Source organism: Somniosus microcephalus, chromosome 7 (genome assembly GCF_052327205.1).
Source record: "Somniosus microcephalus isolate GS21.2 chromosome 7, FLI_Smic_1.0, whole genome shotgun sequence".
NCBI lineage: Eukaryota > Metazoa > Chordata > Chondrichthyes > Squaliformes > Somniosidae > Somniosus > Somniosus microcephalus.
The window spans coordinates 273,500,803-273,520,016 of record NC_140993.1 but is presented as its reverse complement, the minus strand read 5'-3'; the positions used below and the strand labels follow the sequence as shown (position 1 = coordinate 273,520,016).

Genomic DNA, 19,214 nt, shown 5'->3' with positions numbered 1-19,214 from the left:
ATACATTTCATCCGGGCCTGGGGATTTATCCATTTTTAGGCCAGCTAAAACCGCCAATACCTCCTCCCTCTCGATGTTAATATGTTCGAGCATATCACAGTCCCCCCGCCCTATTTCTATGTCTACATCGTCCTTCTCCATAGTGAAAACAGATGCAAAAAATTCATTTAGAACCCCTCCTACATCTTCCGGCTCCACACACAGATTGCCACTTTTGTCCCTAATGGGCCCTATTTTTTCCCTAGTTATCCTCTTACCCTTAATATACTTATAAAACATCTTCGGATTTTCCTTTATTTTGCTCGCCAGTGTTATTTCATGGCCCCTCCTTGATCTCCTAATTTCTTTTTTAAGTATCCCCCTGCACTTTTTGTACTCCTCTAGGGCTTCCTCCGTCTTTAGCCTTTTGTATCTACCAAAAGCCCTCCTTTTTTTCCTAATCCATTCTCGTATATCCCCTGACATCCACGGTTCCCTGTGGTTTTTGGAACCACTCTTGACCTTTACGGGAACATGTTGCCATTGTATGATCTCAATCTCCCTTCTGAAAGCCTCCCATTGCTCCGATGCGGATTTTCCTACAAGTAGCTGATCCCAGTCCATTTTGGCCAGATCCTGCCTTATCCTATTAAAATCGGCCTTCCCCCAATTTAGAACCTTTATTTCCGGCCCATCCCTGTCCTTTTCCATGACCACCTTAAATCTTACCATATTATGGTCACTATCACCAAAGTGCTCACCTACTAGCACTTTTTCCACTTGGCCGGCCACATTCCCTAGAATTAGGTCCAGTACCGCCCCCTCTCTTGTAGGACTTTCTACATGCTGGCTCAAAAAGCTCTCCTGGATGCACTTTAAGAATTCTACACCCTCTGAGCCTTTCACACTCTGACTATCCCAGTTAATATTGGGGAAGTTGAAATCCCCCATTATTATTACCCTATTATTTGCACATTTCTCTGAGATTTGCCTACATATCTGTTCCTCTATCTCCCCCTGACTGTTTGGAGGCCTATAGTACGCTCCCAGCAAAGTGCTTGCCCCCTTTTTGTTTTTAAGCTCCATCCATATGGCCTCATTAGAGGACCCTGCTAATATATCATCCCTCCTTACTGCAGTAATTGACTCCTTAATTAATATTGCGACACCCCCTCCTCTTATACCTCCCCCTCTGTCTCGCCTGAAGATTCTGTACCCCGGAATATTGAGCTGCCAGTCTTGCCCCTCCCTCAACCATGTCTCCATGATAGCAACAATATCATACTCCCATGTGTTTATCAACACCTTCAGTTCATCCACCTTATTTGCAAGACTCCTTGCATTAAAATAGATGCCATCCAGCCTTGCCCTTATATATTTGCCCTGTCTACCAAGCTGACTTGTTTTTTTCTCTATAATTGGCAGCACATCCCCCCCTATTTCAGCTCCCCTCTGTATCCCATCCCCCTGCCAAGTTAGTTTAAACCCCCCCCAACAGTGCTAGCAAACCTCCCCGCAAGGATATTTGTCCCGCTCTGGTTCAGGTGCAACCCGTCCGACTTGTACAAGTCCCACCTTTCCCAGAAGCAGGCCCAGTGATCCAGGAAAGTAAAACCCTCCCCGCTACACCAACTCCTTAGCCACGCATTCATCTGCTCTATCCTCCCATTCCTATACTTACTAGCACGTGGCACTGGGAGTAATCCAGAGATTACAACCTTTGAGGTCCTGCTCTTTAATCTGTTACCTAGCTCCCTAAATTCTTGATGCAGGACCTCATCTCCCTTCCTTCCTATGTCGTTGGTCCCAATGTGGACCACGACCTCTGCCTGCTCACCCTCCCCCTTAAGAATGCCCTGCAGCCGCTCGGTGACACCCCTGACCCTGGCCCCAGGGAGGCAACAAACCATCCTGGAGTCACGTTTGCGGCCACAGAAATGCCTATCTGTTCCCCTTACGATAGAATCCCCTACCACTATTGCTCTCCCACTCTTTTTCCTCCCTTCCTGAGCAGCAGAAGCTTCCCTGGTGCCAGGAAGCTGGCTGCTGCTGCCTTCCCCTGGTAAGTCATTCCCCTCAACAGTATCCAACTTGGTATACTTGTTTGAAAGGGGGATGTCCGCAGGGGTTCCCTGCACTACCTGCCTGCCTTTGTTGCTCCGCCTGATGGTCACCCCCTGTGCAGCCCTACCCTGAGGCGTGAACAACTCGCTAAACGTGCTATCCACGAGCCTCTCAGCATCGCGCATGCTCCAAAATTCATCCACCCGCAGCTCGAGCGCCGTAATGCGGTCTACAAGTAGCTGCAGCTGGATGCATTTCCCGCACACATGGTCGTCAGGGACACTGGCAGCGTCCCTGACTTCCCACATGGAGCAAGTGGAGCAGAACACGGGTCTGAACTCTCCTGCCATGACTTACTCCTTTAATTAATTAAAAAATTTATTCAATACCCCAGTTACAGGTATACTCTAGGGCGCTTTATTTACCAACTGTCCCCACTACACCAGAGACCCTAGAAATTTAACACCACAGAAGTCAAGCTTGTATTGAAAAGAGAGAAATACTCACCAACCAATCACTTACCTGCTCCCTGGTGACGTCACACTCTGATTACTTTTTACCTCTCTCCTCTGCTGTTGATTTGGTCGGGCCTCTGCCTTCGCGCCGGTTTTTAAGCCGGGCTCCTCCTCCGCTGCTGCTCTCCCCCGAACTGGTCGGGCCTCTGCCTTCGCGCCGGTTTTTAAGCCGGGCTCCTCCTCCGCTGCTGCTCTCCCCCGAACTGGTCGGGCCTCTGCCTTCGCGCCGGTTTTTAAGCCGGGCTCCTCCTCCGCTGCTGCTCTCCCCCGAACTGGTCGGGCCTCTGCCTTCGCGCCGGTTTTTAAGCCGGGCTCCTCCTCCGCTGCTGCTCTCCCCCGAACTGGTCGGGCCTCTGCCTTCGCGCCGGTTTTTAAGCCGGGCTCCTCCTCCGCTGCTGCTCTCCCCCGAACTGGTCGGGCCTCTGCCTTCGCGCCGGTTTTTAAGCCGGGCTCCTCCTCCGCTGCTGCTCTCCCCCGAACTGGTCGGGCCTCTGCCTTCGCGCCGATTTTTAAGCCGGGCTCCTCCTCCGCTGCTGCTCTCCCCCGAACTGGTCGGGCCTCTGCCTTCGCGCCGGTTTTTAAGCCGGGCTCCTCCTCCTCCGCTGCTGCTCTCCCCCGAACTGGTCGGGCCTCTGCCTTCGCGCCGGTTTTTAAGCCGGGCTCCTCCTCCGCTGCTGCTCTCCCCCGAACTGGTCGGGCCTCTGCCTTCGCGCCGGTTTTTAAGCCGGGCTCCTCCTCCGCTGCTGCTCTCCCCCGAACTGGTCGGGCCTCTGCCTTTGCGCCGGTTTTTAAGCCGGGCTCCTCCTCCGCTGCTGCTCTCCCCCGAACTGGTCGGGCCTCTGCCTTCGCGCCGGTTTTTAAGCCGGGCTCCTCCTCCGCTGCTGCTCTCCCCCGAACTGGTCGGGCCTCTGCCTTCGCGCCAGTTTTTAAGCCGGGCTCCTCCTCCGCTGCTGCTCTCCCCCGAACTTGTGGCACTTTGTCAAACGCCTTTTGGAAATCCATGTACACCACATCAACCGCATTGCCCTCATCAACCCTCTCTTTTACCTCATCAAAACACTCAGCCAAGTTAGTTAAACAAGATTTGCCTTTAACAAATCCGTACTGGCTTTCCTTAATTAATCCACACTTGTCCAAGTAACTGTTAATTTTGTCCCTGATTACTGTTTCTAAAAGTTTCCCCACTACCAAGGTCAAACTGACTGGCCTGTAGTTGCTGGGTTTATCTTTACACCCAGTCTACAAATTAGAACATCTAGAAACCAAAAATATATTAATGAATAGACAGCATGGATTTCAAAAGGGAAAGTCCTGCTTGACCAACCTCACTGAATTTTTTGAAGCAGTAACAGAGAGAGTAGACAATGGTGATGCAGTAGCTGTAATTTATCTAGATTTTCAAAAGGCCTTCGATAAAATTCCCCATAATAGACTGATGAACAAGGTCAGAGAATGCGGAGTCAGGGGACAAGTAGCAGAATCCATTTCTCTGCTCCCCTCACTCACTCACTCACTCCAACCTACCTCCCTCTGAACTTGCAGCACTCCATTCTCTCAGATCCAACCCCGACATTGTCATTAAACCCGCTGACAAGGGTGGTGCTGTTGTTGTTTGGCGTACTGACCTCTACCTAGCGGAAGCTGAACGCCAACTCTCCGACACCTCCTCCTACCTCCACCTGGACCATGACCCCACTACCGAACATCAAACCACCGTTTCCAAGACTGTCACTGACCTCATCTCCTCTGGAGATCTTCCCCCCGCGGCCACCAACCTCACAGTTCCCCAACCCCGCACAGCCCGCTTCTACCTCCTTCCCAAGATCCACAAACAGGACTGCCCTGGTAGACCCATCGTTTCAGCCTGTTCTTGCCCTACGGAACTTATCTCTTCCTATCTTGACTCTATCTTTTCTCCCCTTGTCCAGTCTCTTCCCACCTACATCCGCGACTCTTCGGACGCCCTCCGCCACTTTAACAGTTTCCAGCTTCCTGGCCCCAACCGCTTCCTTTTCACCATGGACGTACAATCCCTCTACACCTCCATCCCCCACCCGGATGGCCTGAGGGCACTCCGCTTCTTCCTTGAACAGAGGCCCGACCAGTCCCCATCCACCACGACCCTCCTCCGCCTGGCTGAACTTGTTCTCACATTGAACAACTTCTCCTTTAACTCCACTCATTTCCTCCAAATCAAAGGCGTTGCCATGGGTACCCGCATGGGTCCTAGCTATGCCTGCCTTTTCGTGGGCTATGTGGAACAATCTTTGTTCCAGTCCTACTCGGGTCCCCTCCCTCACCTCTTTTTCCGATACATTGATGACTGTATCGGTGCCGTTTCCTGCTCTCGCCCCGAACTTGACAATTTCATTCACTTTGCCTCCAATTTCCACCCTGCCCTCACCTTCACATGGTCCATCTCTGACTCTTCCCTTCCCTTCCTCGACTTCTCCGTCTCCATCTCTGGGGATAGGTTATCGACCAATATTTACTACAAGCCCACTGACTCCCACAGCTACCTGGACTACACTTCCTCCCACCCCGCTTCCTGTAAGGACTCTATTCCATTCTCCCAGTTTCTCCGCCTCCGCCGTATCTGCTCCGACGATGCCACCTTCCACACCAGTGCTTCAGACATGTCTTCCTTTTTCCGCAACCGAGGATTCCCCTCTACCGTGGTGGACACTGCCCTCGACCGTGTCAGTTCTATCTCCCGCACCTCTGCCCTCACCCCTGCCCCTCCCTCCCGGAACCACGATAGGGTTCCCCTTGTCCTCACCTTTCACCCCACCAGCCTCCACATTCAACGGATCATCCTCTGGCATTTCCGCTACCTCCAAAGTGATCCCACCACCAAACGTATCTTCCCCTCCCCTCCCCTTTCAGCATTCCGCAGGGACCGCTCCCTCCGAGACACCCTAGTCCACTCCTCTATCACCCCAAACAGCCCTTCCTCTTCGCCTGGCACCTTCCCGCGCAAGCGGAGGAGATGTAACACCTGCCCCTATACCTCCCCACTGTCCAGGGCCCCAAACACCCCTTCCAGGTGAAACAGCGATTTACTTGTACTTCTCGCAATCTAGTATACTGTATTCGCTGCTCACGATGCGGTCTCCTCTACATTGGGGAGACCAAACGCAGATTGGGTGACCGCTTTGCGGAACACCTCCGTTCAGTCCGTAAGGGTGACCCCGAGCTTCCGGTCGCCTGTCATTTCAATTCACCGCTCCATTCCCACTCGGACCTCACCATCCTTGGTCTCTTGTATTGTTCCACGGAAGCTCAACGTAAACTCGAGGAACAGCACCTCATCTTCCGATTAGGCACTCTGCAGCCTTCCGGTCTCAATATCGAGTTCAACAATTTCAGATCATAACCTCGGCCCCTATTTCATTTTTACTTATATTTTTCCACTCCTTTCCTCCCCCCCCCTTTCCTTTTGTTTCTCTCTCACACCTGGCAGCTATCTTTTGCCCTGCCAGTACACTTTACACCTAATCCCAGCCTATTACCATCTCGTCTAGCTTCTAATCTCTTTTACTTCTTTTGGTTCTTTTATTCTTTTGTCCGATCGCAGCCCTGCCTTCGATCTAGTTCCTTTTCTCTCCAGTTTTGAAGAAGGGTCAAACCCGAAACGTCAACTCAAATTTCTCTCCACGGATGTTGCCTGACCTGCTGAGTTTTTCCAGCATTTTCTGTTGTTATTTAGCAGAATGGATTGCTGGCTGGCTTCAGGACAGAAAGCAGAGAGTAGGAGTAAAGGGTAACTATTCACAGTGGCAGAAGGTGGGTAGTGGTGTTCCACAAGGATCAGTGCTGGGACCACTGTTGTTCACAATTTACATTAACGATTTAGACTTTGGAATCAAAAACACAATTTCTAAATTTGCGGATGACACCAAATTGGGGGGAAAGTCAACACTGAGGAGGACTGCAACAAATTACAGGAGGACATTAATAAACTCACAGAATGGGCATATAATTGGCAAATGAAATTCAACACAGATAAATGTGAGGTATTACACTTTGGTAGGAAGAATAGGGAGGTCACTTATCACTTGGAGGGTGCGAGTCTAGGTGGGGTAGAGGAACAAAGGGATCTCGGAGTACAAATACACAAATCACTAAAAGTTGCGACACAGGTAAACAAGGCCATAAAAAAAGCAAACCAAGCACTCGGGTTTATTTCTAGAGGGATAGAATTGAAAAGTAGGGAAGTTATGCTGAAGTTGTACTGAACCTCCACACTTGGAGTACTGCGTACAGTTCTGGTCACCATATTATAAAAAAGATATAGAGGCACTGGAGAGGGTGCAGAGAAGATTTACAAGGATGATACCAGAAATGCGAGGGTATACATATCAGGAAAGGATGAACAGGCTGGGTCTCTTTTTGCTTGAAAAAAGAAGGCTGAGGGGTGACCTAATAGAGGTTTTTAAAATTATGAAAGGTTTTGATAGAGTGGATACAGAGAGAATGTTTCCACTTGTGGGGAAGAGCAAAACTAGAGGCCATCAATAGAAGATAGTCACCAAGAAATCCAATAGGGAATTCAGAAGAAACTTCTTTACCCAGAGAGTGGTGAGAATGTGGAACTCGCTGCCACAGGGAGTGGTTGAAGCGAATAGTGTAGATGCATTTAAGGGGAGGCTGGACAAGCATATGAGGGAGAAGGGAATAGAGGGTTACGCTGATAGTTAGATGAGGAAAGACGGGAGGAGGCTCGAGTGGAGCATAAATACCGGCATGGACTGGTTGGGCCGAATGGCCTGTTTCTGTGCTGTATATCCGATGTACTCCTGTGTGTATCAATCTAACATAATGCAACTTGACATTTGTATCATTTTGTTTACTGTTAGAAAACGGTCAAGAGTGGATTCACCAGGTGAGGTAAAGGAGGTGCACACCAGCCGTGACATGACAGCTGCCCATCTCCCAAAGAGACGAATTATTAACCTAAGCAGTATACTTGCCCTGCGGGAAGACATCAGCAGCGAAAGCCACGCAGGTACAGACACCGGCTATTGGACGAGTCGCGGCCGGAGGAGAAGGGGTAGGGGAGAAACGGAGTTGATGTGAGTCGCTTACAGACACATTAGCCGGGTGCTCATTATTCAGTGTTGTGTGAACATCAGAACATAAGACGTAGGAGCAGGAGTCAGTCATTCGGCCCCTCGAGCCTGCTCCGCCATTCAATAAGATCATGGCTGATCCGATCTTGGCCTCAACTCTACTTCCCTGCCCGCTCCCCATAACCCTCGACTCCCCTGTGGGTGGGGGAATATGCAAAATTGGGCCAAAGCATCTACAAAACTCCAAATATATGTGAAACTCCGTCGGTTTTGCTCTTGTTCATGTTGATGCAGTAAGATTACTTCATTGTGGTCAGGACACACATTCTGAGTCTCTTCATTTTATTTGTTTCTAAGGCCTACAAGATATGTTGCAGAATCATTCGTTCATAGGTTGTGTGAACCCTCAGTGGGCACTGGTGCAGTACCAGACTAAACTTTACCTGATCAACACCACGAAGCTCAGGTAACGCCTTCGTGCTCTTAAACAGCACGATCTCTATTGAGTGAATGAGCGTCTGTTGGCTTTGTACATCAGTAATGACAATCCATTTCTCAAGTCGAACTGTGCAAAAAAGAGGTTACAGTAAAACGAGGACATTTTATTGCTGGAAATGTCCTGGAGATTATTTGGTATTCGTGTGGACAGGAGAACAAATTGAACAAGCATGTACGCTTACAAAGAACTTCACAATATGCAAAATTGCATCATTTTGTAGATTTGGCAACTGTCGATTTGAATGTAATATACAAACAATGACAGACAGGAAAAGACCCACTGGTCCATCCAACCCGTCCCACACAACTGTGATGGCTCGTGCGTCACAATATATACACACTCCCCAGTCCACACAAACCAGGTTAAAAACAGAGGTCAATTTGGGGAGGGGGGTGGTGGGGAGGCTTGGGAATCTGGGACATTCCTCTCTGACCCCTTTAGGCGATCAAACTAGTCCAGGAGATCACTCTGGCCCTAAATTCCCTGCAGTACCTACCCTTCTGTACGAGGTGATCTCCGCCCCAGCCAGAAACAGGTCCAGCTCTCGCTTGAAGGAATTCAGCGAGTCGGCGTTCACTGCACGAGACGGCAGCCTGTTCCAGAGGTCCACGATTCTCTGGGATAAGAACCACCTCCGGGGAAAATGTCTTTTTATTATTGTGACTGTAGCTGAAGGGCCAATGGCCCATATTCGAGGCATCGCACCACCAAGGCCAAATAGAACATAAGAACATAAGAACATAAGAAATAGGAGCAGGAGTAGGCCAATCGGCCCCTCGAGCCTGCTCCACCATTCAATAAGATCATGGCTGATCTGATCCTAACCTCAAATCTTCTATCACTCTGCATCCACCCGAACCCGTGTGATCTCCCGGGAGAGGCGAAAAACCAGATAAAGACCCAATGGCCAATTTGGGAGAAAAAAATCTGGGAAATTCCTCTCCGACCCATCTAGGCGATCGAAATTCTTCCAGGAGATCACTCTGTCCCTATATTTTCTACAGTACTTACCTTCTGTAAAGGCGATCTCCACCCCAGCCAGGAACAGGAATAAAACCATCTCCTGAAATCTAACAGAATTAGAACACAGTAGGAGCAGAACAAGGCTACACGGCCCCTGGGCCCGCTCCACTACCCACAGGGCCATGACCATTCCGAACCCAGACTCATGTCCAATTTCCTGCCCGCTCCCCGTAACCCTTTATTCCCTTTACTTCTAGGAAACTATCTATTTCTGTTTTAAATTTATTTAATGATGTAGCTTCCACAGCTTTCTGGGGCAGCAAATTCCACAAACCTACCACCCTCTGAGTGAAGAAGTTTCTCCTCATCTCAGTTTTAGTAAAAGGGGAGACGAGATAAATCAGGAGGTTGTGATTAGATGACGCCAAGCTTGGGTTTTGTGGGAGGAAGGAAAGACCGAGAAAGTTATGCTCTGGGATTCCACAAAGAGTGATTTTCAGCAGTTTATACAGTCGGGGAAATTTTTGCTCCAGCCATGGAGTCTCAGTCAAAGGCTGCACAGAGCGGAGATTCGAGCACAGGGCTCCCGATGTTCATGTCATTGATATAACTATAATTTTTCAGTCATTACAATTAATTATAATGATCGGGAAATAGGGAGGGCTGACCTCTGAACCTTCTCAATCTGCGATGGGAGCAGGATTTCTGAAAATTTACTGATAAATTTTAATTGCAATTTTTTTGAAAAAAGGGAGTCGGTCACAAAATTTAAGATGGCTGATATCGGTATTAATTGTGTTTGAACCGACTGATCTCTCGCAGTGCCGCTTTTCTGAAACGCCATCTTGCGTGTGCACAGTTTTCTGACCACAATTTGTGCTTTTCTTTCAGTCAAGAATTGTTTCACCAGATCTTGATCTGTGACTTTGGCAATTTTGGAGTGTTGAGGCTGTCGGTAAGTGTGTGACGTTACTCTTTGTCTTGGTAAGTTGGTCGCTAGCACAAGACGCTGAGTATGTTCTTTTCCTTGTGTTCAGAACCCTGCCCCCTTGTATGAACTGGCTATGCTGGCATTGGATAGTGCAGAAAGCGGCTGGACGGAAGATGATGGTCCCAAAGAGGGATTGGCGGAGTATATTGTAGATTTTTTGAAGACAAAATCTGAAATGCTGCAAGATTATTTTTCCCTGGGGATTGATGAGGTTAGTACACAAGTTAAGGTGACTAAAATACGTTGGAGTCTCAAGCAGTTCACAACAGTTTGCCCATTTCACACTGAAGATGGATACAGAAAAACTGCAGTAAAGAGCCAGTCGTTGCAGTTATATAACTGGCCACCTGGCAGCAGCAAATCTCACTTATTTTCCATGTGACGTGCTATATGCTGCCTTAACACAAACCCATTCTCAATCATTTTTGTTATTCGCTTATGGGATCTGGGCATCGCTGGCAATGCCAGCATTTATTGCCCATCCCTAGTTGCCCCTTGAGAAGGTGGTGGTGAGCCGCCGCCTTGAACCGCTGCAGTCCGTGTGGTGAAGGTACTCCCACAGTGCTGTTAGGGAGGGAGTTCCAGGATTTTGACCCAGCGACGATGAAGGATCGGCCGATATATTTCCAAGTCAGGATGGGGTGTGACTTGGAGGGGAACTTGGAGGTGGTGGTGTTCCCTTGCGCCTGCTGCCCTTGTCCTTCTAGGTGGAAGAGGTCGCGGGTTTGGGAGGTGCTGTCGAAGAAGCCTTGGCGAGTTGCTGCAGTGCATCTTGTAGATGGTACACACTGCAGCCACGGTGCGCCGGTGGTGGAGGGAGTGAATGTTTAAGGCGGTGGATGGGGTGTCAATCAAACGGGCTGCTTTGTCCTGAATGGTGTCGAGCTTCTTGAGTGTTGTTGGAGCTGCACTCATCCAGGCAAGTGGAGAGTATTCCATCACACTCCTGACTTGTGCCTTGTAGATGGTGGAAAGGCTTTGGGGAGTCAGGAGGTGAGACACTCGCCGCAGAATACCCAGCCTCTGGCCTGCTCTTGTAGCCACAGTATTTATGTGGCTGGTCCAGTTAAGTTTCTGGTCAATGGTAACCCCCCAGGATGTTGATGGTGGGGGATTCGGCGATGGTCATGCCGTTGAATGTCATGGGGAGGTGGCTAGACTCTCGCTTGATGGAGATAGTCATTGCCTGGCACTTCTGTGGTGCGAATGTTACCTGCCACTTATCAGCCCAAACCTGAATGTCATCCAGGTCTTGTTGCATTCGGGCATGGACTGCTTCATTACCTGAGGAGTTGCAAATGGAACTGAACACTGTGCAGTCATAGAGTCATAATGGCACAGAAGGAAGCCATTCGGCCCATTGAGTCCGTGCTGGCTCTCTGTAGAGCAATCCAGTCAGTCCCATTCCCCCGCTCTATCCCCATAGCCCTGCAAGTTTATTTCCCTCAAGTTCCAGGTCCTCACCACTCGCTGTGTAAAAAGATTTTTCCTCACATCCCCCTGTATCTTGCCCAATATCTTAAATCTGTGTCCCCCTAGTCCTTGTACCATCAATTAGTGGGAACAGCCTTTCCCCGTCTAGCCAATCCAAACCCGTCATAATCTTGGACACCTCTCTCAAATCGCCCGCTCAACTTTCTTTGCTCAGTGAACATCCTCACTTCTGACCTTATGTTGGAGGGAAGGTCATTGATGAAGCAGCTGAAGATGATTGGGCCTAGGACACTGCCCTGAGGAACTCCTGCAGTGATGTCCTGGGCCTGTGATGATTGACCACCAACCACCACAACCATCTTCCTTTGTGCTAGGTCTGACTCCAGCCAGTGGAGAGTTTTCCCCCCCGATTCTCATTGACTTCAGTTTTACTGGGGCTCCTTGATGCCACACTCAGTCAAAAGCTGCCTTGATGTCAAGGGCAGTCACTCTCACCTCACCTCTGGAAATCAGCTCTTTTGTCCATGTTTGGACCAAGGCTGTAATGAGGTCTAGAGCTGGGTGGTCCTGGCAGAACCCAAACTGGGCGTCAGTGAGCAGGTTATTGGTGAGTAAATGCCGCTTGATAGCACTGTCGATGACACTTTCCATCACTTTGCTGATGATTGAGAGTAGACTGATGGGGCGGTAATTGGCCGGATTGGATTAGTCCTGCTTTTTGTGGACAAGACACACCTGGAAATTTTCCACAGTGTCGGATAGATGCCAGTGTTGTAGCTGTACTGGAACAGCTTGGCTAGAGGCATGGCTAGTTCTAGAGCACAAGTCTTCAGCACGACAGCCGGGATGTTGTCAGGGCCCATAGCCTTTGTTCTATCCAGTGCGCTCAGCCATTTCTTGATATCACGTGGAATGAATCGAGTTGGGTGAAGTCTGGCTTCTGTGATAGTGGGGCCCTCAGGAGGAGGCCGATATGGATCATTCACTCGGCACTTCTGGCTGAAGATGGTTGCAAACGCTTCAGCCTTGTCATTTGCACTCACGTGCTGGGCTCCACCACCATTGAGGATGGGGATGTTCATGGAGCTTCCTCCTCCCGTTAGTTGTTTAATGGTCCACCACCATTCACGATTGGATGTGGCAGGACTGCAGAGCTTTGATCTGATCCGTTGATTGTGGGATCGCTAAGTTCTGTCTATAGCATGCTGCTTCCACTTTTTAACATGCATGTAGTCCTGTGTTGCAGCTTCCCCAGGTTGGCACCTCATTTTTAGGTACGCCTGGTGCTGCTCCTGGCATGCTCTTCTACACTCCTTATTGAACCAAGGTTGGTCCCCTGGCTTGATGGTAATGGTAGAGTGAGGGATATGCCAGGCTCTGAGGTTACAGATTGTGATGGAATACAATTCTGCTGCTGCTGATGGCTCACAGCACCTCATGGATGCCCAGTTTTGAGTTGCCAGATCTGTTCTGAATCTATCCCATTTAGCACGGTGGTAGTGCCACACAACACGATGAAGGGTGTCCTCAGTGTAAAGACGGGACTTCGTCTCCACAATGACTGTGCGGTGGTCACTGCTACCAATGCTGTCATCGACAGATGCATCTGTGACAGGTAGATTGGTGAGGACGAGGTCAAGTAGGTTTTTCCCTCGTGTTGGTTCTCTCACCACCTGCCGCAGGCCCAGACTGGCAGCTATGTCCTTCAGGACTCGGCCAGCTCGGTCAGTAGTGGTGCTACCGAGCCACTCTTGGTGATGGACATTGAAGTCCCCCACCCAGAGTACGTTCTGTGCCCTTGCTACTCTCAGTGCTTCTTCCATGTTCAACATAGCGGAGTACTGATTCATCAGCTGAGGGAGGGCGGTAGGTGGTAATCAGCAGGAGGTTCCTTGCCCATGCTTGACCTGATGCCACGTCTTCATGGGGTCCAGAGTTAATGTTGGGGACTCCCAGGGCCACTCCCTCCTGACTGTATACCACTGTACCACCACCCTGGTGGGTCTGTCCTGCCGGTGGGACAGGACATACCCAGGGATGGTGAGGGAGGAGTCCGGGACATTGGCTGAAAGGTATTATTCTGTGACTCTGACTGTGTCAGGCTGTTGCTTGACTAGTCTGTGGGACAGCTCTCCCAATTTTGACACAAGTCCCCAGATGTTGGTGAGGAGGACTTCGCAGGGTCGACTGGGCTGGGTGTGACATCGTGTCCAGTGCCTAGGTTGATGGCGGGGGGGTGGTCTGTCCTGTTTTATTCTTTATATACTTCTATGTAGCAGTTTGTTCCAACTGAGTGGCTTGCTCGGCCATTTCGGAGGGCGGTTAAGAGTCAACCACGTTGCTGTGGGTCTGGAGTCACATATAGGCCAGACCAGGTAAGGGCGGCAGATTTCCTTCCCTAAAGGACATTAGTGAACCAGATGGGTTTTTACAACAATCCGGTAGTTTCATGGTCACCATTACTGACACTAGCTTTGTTATTCCAGATTTATTTAATTAACTGAATTTAAATTCCCCAACTGCCTGGGATTATTAGTCCAGGCCTCTGGATTACTAGTCCAGTAACACAACCATGATGTTACCGTACCCTGTATTTACTGTGGTCATTCATAGGAGGGAAACCTAACTGGATTACCTCTGCTCTTGGAAAACTACGTTCCCGCTCTGGAGGGGCTGCCAATGTTCATCCTGCGTCTGGCGACTGAGGTGGGTACCCTGCTGTATCTGGAAAATAAGAATGTAGAACTGCTAAAGACCATTTCAGCCTATGTACCCGGCTCTGAGGTTCAAAGCATGCAATACCAAGGAGTAGACTTTGAGTTGAACCGCTGCAGTCCATGTCTATAGATGAACACTTGAAACGCCATAGCATACAAGGCTACGGACCAAGTGCTGGAAAATGGGATTGGAATAGATAGGGCTTGATGGCCGGCGCGGACACGATGGGCCGAAGGGCCTCTTTCTGTGCTGTATAACTCTATGACTCTGAGTCCTTGGCCACACCAGGTCCTCCGAGAACCAATTGGCAAATCACAGGCAGGGAGCTCGGTCCCTCGCTTCAGTGGAGGACTTGGAAAATGTACCGTTCTAATCTCTCGAGTGTTACTTTCATTAAAAGAATTATCCAGCTCCCTTGAATTTTCCAACAGTCTCCATCTCTGCTCTGTTCCTCGGCAAACCACTGCACACATTCACCACCCTGTATGTCAGTCACTTAAATTTAAACAGTCCCCCTTGAGACCTTGAGTTCGTTCATCCTGGTTAGAATCTGTGATCATAGAAACACAGAAGATAGGAGCAGGAGTAGGCCATTCGGCCCCTCGAGCCTGCTCCGCCATTCAATGAGATCATGGCTGATCATCCAAATTCAGTACCCTGTCCCCGCCTTCTTCCCATATCCCTTGATCATGCCAGATAGTTTCAGAATTCAGTTTATCTGTACATCTGGATCGTCCCTCAGTTTGCTTTTCTCCGATGCGAACATTCCCAGTTTCCTTAAGGCCCGCTTTGCAGGTCCCGGATATCAATTTATTTTCCCTCCTCTGCACCATCTCCAGAGCCAAGATGTTCCCACTTTATTGATGTTGAAAGTTTGATGACACAGGACTGGCAATATGAAACTAAAGCTTGCTAGAGGCCAAGATAAATAACTGGCCCATTGGCTCTGGTTGATTTCACGGCAGTCCATGTAAATTAAGCCTCTTTTTAAAAAATGGATCTGGAAAATAGTCTGTAGCAATTAGTGGCGGAACTAGTGGAAAGGCATGCCCCTCCCCCCACCCCACACAATTCATTTGAGGTCGGCCAATGTGGCTTTGGAGGACTGTCTCCAGGTTCAGTCCGCAAGTCTGTGCAGTTCCCATCTTGGCCTTCCGACTGGTGTATCAGCTTCCCTCGGTTCGGTCCCGTTCCTGACAAGTCGGCCCACTCCCCGGTCGGCCAAATCTCGCTGTGTCACGTGTAGCGATAGTGAATAATATGTAACCTTTACATTCAACATTAACCAGTAACTACTTGTTACAGTTAATAGTTGTGCTGAATTGTTGTATACAACACCAGATAGCAATGCATGATATGTGTGTAGTTATTGTTTGGTCTAATCCACTTATACTTTCCATTTGTGCCCAGTGCCTTTTTATGAGGGGGTCATGAATCTTATCATGACTCATGAAGTAACACTGGGCGGCCAGCTGGTGGCGCCGTCCAAGGAGTATAAAAACTCGGGCGTGGGCCCAGCTTGCTCAGGATGTTTCTGTAACCAGGAACTAGTGATGTAACTAGAATCTCATGGTTGTGAAACAGTTGATTAAAGCCTTGTTTTATACTCACACCAAGTACTCAGTAGTTTTTTTTACATCAGAGGGCACAGCTGTAATCTTTTCTTCTTATTGTGCAGGTGAACTGGGATGAGGAGAAGGAGTGTTTTGAAAAACTGAGCAAGGAATGTGGTATGTTTTACTCCATCAGAAAAGAGTATACACTGGAGGAATCCCAGGTGTCACCGAATCCGGGTCAGCAGGTACAAGTGCGATCAACTGGATTTATTGTTCTAAAGTAAGGTCAAATCCTTCTTAACAGGAGGCTCTACTCCCCTCAGTACTGACTGTAACTCAAGTGTCCGTTGACTTAATGTCTTATGTCAGGACTGAGGGGAGTAAAGACTTGCATTTCCATAGCGCCTTTCACGACCACCAGACGTCTCAAAGAGCTTTACAGCCAATGAAGTACTTTTTGAAGTGTAGTCATTGTTGTAATGTGGGAAACACGGCAGCCAATTTTGCGCACAGCAAGCTCCCACAAACAGCAATGTGATAATGACCAGATAATCTGTTTTAGTGGTGTTGGTTGAGGGATAAATAATGGCTCCGGACACCAGGGATAACTCCCCTGCTCTTCTTCGAAGTGCCGTGGGATCTTTTACGTCCACCTGAGAGAGCAGACAGGGCCTCGGTTTAACGTCCCATCCGAAAGACGGCACCTCCGACCGTGCAGCACTCCCTCAGCACTGCACTGGAGTGTCAGCCTAGCTTTATGTGCTCAAGTCTCTGGAGTGGGACTTGAACCCACAACCTTCTGACTCAGAGACGAGAGTGTTGCGCGCTGAGCCACAGCTGACACGGAGTCTCTTATCTCGAAGGATGGGTAAGTAAACCACTCTGTGGAGCACACCAAGCCCTAGAGTAGGGCTTGGAGCAACCTGAAGCCCTGGAGTGGGTCCAAAAGTGATCAGAGGCCAGGGACACCCCACCGCCTGGTGCTTTCTTTCTGTTGCCTCTTGCTTCTGCTGCGTCCGAGGTAGTTTTGGATCAGATGACATCGTGCTGCAGAGGCTGTGTAAGTGTGATGGCCGACAACCTGTACACGTAACCCCAGGATCAGTACCAACCCGGGGGGGGGGGGGGGAGCTGGCTCTGGAATAAGGCCAGAGCCTAAGGTTTATTAAAAAGCAGTGGTAAATCCATCACTGTATCAGCATTAGTGGTAAATCCATCACTGTATCAGCATTCCTAATTACTAAGTCTCAGGTTTAGGTTTGAGATTGCTTTGTAAACCAAATATATGCATTGTATTTTAGTTCTACAGGACGACATTGTAATCTATGACTGGCAGATTAATCACAGAAAAGTGACGAGACAGTCAAACTCACTTTTTTAGATGTATATAAAATCTCAAATAGATTGTCTCGGGTCAAACGGAGAGCTCGGTATAGGCTTTATATTCCTAGGCAGATTTGAGTTACTTTGAGCTTCTCTCTAACTTTGAATGTAAAAAAAATTATATCTAACAAGCCAGGGTAGCAAAATAAATTCCATACTTTTCTAAAATTCCTTGGTAAATATAGCCAATTATTACCCATATTTGGTGGAGTGATCTCGCTCATTTCTGTATTAATGTTCTCCAATCTCTAAACTTTGCAATAATACTGAAACAAGTAACTCAAATGAAAGAGTCATGAGAAATAAGGGGGTTTCTCTCGATAGACGTACTTCAAAATAGGGGTGTATTGTGGGGAACAATTGACAGAAAGCAGAGAGCCGAGGTGTATTTGCAGTAAAGTGTGGTGAGAAAAGTGGTTCACAAGTTACATCTGATGAGAACCGTTGGCTTTCTTCTCACTGCTGCTAATTACATTTTTACCGTCTGAATGATTATCATCCATCCTAGAGTGCAGCATTCTGATCAGTGACTTCAGTTGCTATCACGAGGATGGGCTTGAAAGAACAGAAGTGCTCTGGCTGTTCTTTGACATTGTCGATTCCTGCACTACTTCAGGAGGGACATTAATGGTTAGAAATAAAAGGAACAAAATTCAGTGTTATAACAATAAATACAGCTGTTCTCAAATCGGGCAAACTTTCAGAGTAATGAACAAGACTGACATGGTTGCAATCCTATTAAATTTAAAGCTGAAAATAGTTTACTATTTTAAATCAGAATACATTATTTGAGTAAGACTGAGCAGGTTTGCTAATAAATCAAGCGGAGCTTCTCTTTTATCCAGTATCTGAGTCCCAGAGACCAACCAGACCCAGGCGGTACTAATTTAGCTAGGGCAGGAGGTTACTGAAGGGGAAAATCAGCCAGAGTTCCTGCTCACTATCCAGTGACACCCTGCTGGAGGTGGGTGTTGACTCAGGTTACGACACTATTGGGCTTGGCTGTAATTCCCCCTCCCACACCTTGGAGAATAGCCTGTTGACTGATTGTTATGGTTAGTGACCACTTGGGTGAGGGACCAGGTGGTGACTGGAGCCCAAGAAGTTCGTTTTTTGGGAAGGAGGGAGAGCAGTAAAAGGTTTCTAAAGTTCAGAGATGTATTAATGTTAATCCATTAAAACTGACGATTACTTTTAGTGAAACGGTGTCTCTTTTCTCCCCCAGAGCGAGGAGCTTGGCAGTGACAAGTCATGGAAGTGGACTGTGGAACATGTGATTTCCAAAGCTTTCAGGACTTTGCTCCTTCCTCCAAAGCACTTTGCAGAGGATGGATCCATCCTGCAGCTTGCCAACCTACCTGATCTGTACAAAGTCTTTGAGAGATGTTAATTGATTCTTGAAATGGGACTACGAACTGCCTGTGTTGCGCAGACAACATTTAGTTAGCTCAGTTCTACAAGCAATATTCCTCATATCAAAAAATGACTTTCTTATTTTAAGGAAGAAACACAGGGAACTGATTGTTAAACGTATAAAATGCCGTCGCATAAAAGGGCAGCAGCTGCGAGGGTGGAACCTTACTCCGACAGAAGAGCCAAGCTGAGATAGGACTCGCATCGAATAAAGCTCCACATTGGCAGCAGCACCTTGCAAATCTTCCTTTAAATCGTTTGTACAGAGAATGTGTTCTCTTTGTATTGTGAAGATCCTAATCATTTCCCTGTTGTACATAAAGTTGGTTAATTTGAACGAGACTGTATTTCTTCAGAACTTTAGCTTAGCAGCATGGAAGACCTACTACAATTGCACCATTTTACATCATTTAAAGTTCTGCTGTAATCACCTAGTTTTGTACAATTATTTTCCCTTCGAGTCTGAACCTTCGCCAACCTGGCCTGTATTGTCGGGGAGTTACTTCTGTGCCAAAAAACACCAGGAATTCAAAAGTGCTGCCGGGATCATTTTAGCAGTTTGTACTTGTGTTTAAATCAATGGGTGGAAAATTGGGCCACAGTTCAGGCATGCTGTCCTCCATGCAC

The 19,214-nt window shown here is 48.4% G+C and overlaps 1 protein-coding gene across 3 annotated transcripts in view; it reads left to right on the top strand.

The window, feature by feature from the left end:
• The window catches only part of mlh1 (mutL homolog 1, colon cancer, nonpolyposis type 2 (E. coli)), a 91,273-nt gene extending 72,349 nt beyond the window's left edge, over positions 1 to 18,924 (top strand). For all 3 annotated transcript variants that reach the window (XM_085993812.1, XM_085993811.1, XM_085993813.1), the window contains 7 exons: positions 7,418 to 7,566; positions 7,988 to 8,096; positions 9,984 to 10,047; positions 10,130 to 10,294; positions 14,131 to 14,223; positions 15,914 to 16,036; positions 18,400 to 18,924. In XM_085993812.1, coding sequence (XP_085849938.1) covers positions 7,418 to 7,566; positions 7,988 to 8,096; positions 9,984 to 10,047; positions 10,130 to 10,294; positions 14,131 to 14,223; positions 15,914 to 16,036; positions 18,400 to 18,564 — 868 coding nt within the window. In that variant the 3' untranslated portion in view covers positions 18,565 to 18,924. The remainder of the gene's footprint in view (positions 1 to 7,417; positions 7,567 to 7,987; positions 8,097 to 9,983; positions 10,048 to 10,129; positions 10,295 to 14,130; positions 14,224 to 15,913; positions 16,037 to 18,399) is intronic.
• Positions 18,925 to 19,214: the final 290 nt, after the last annotated feature.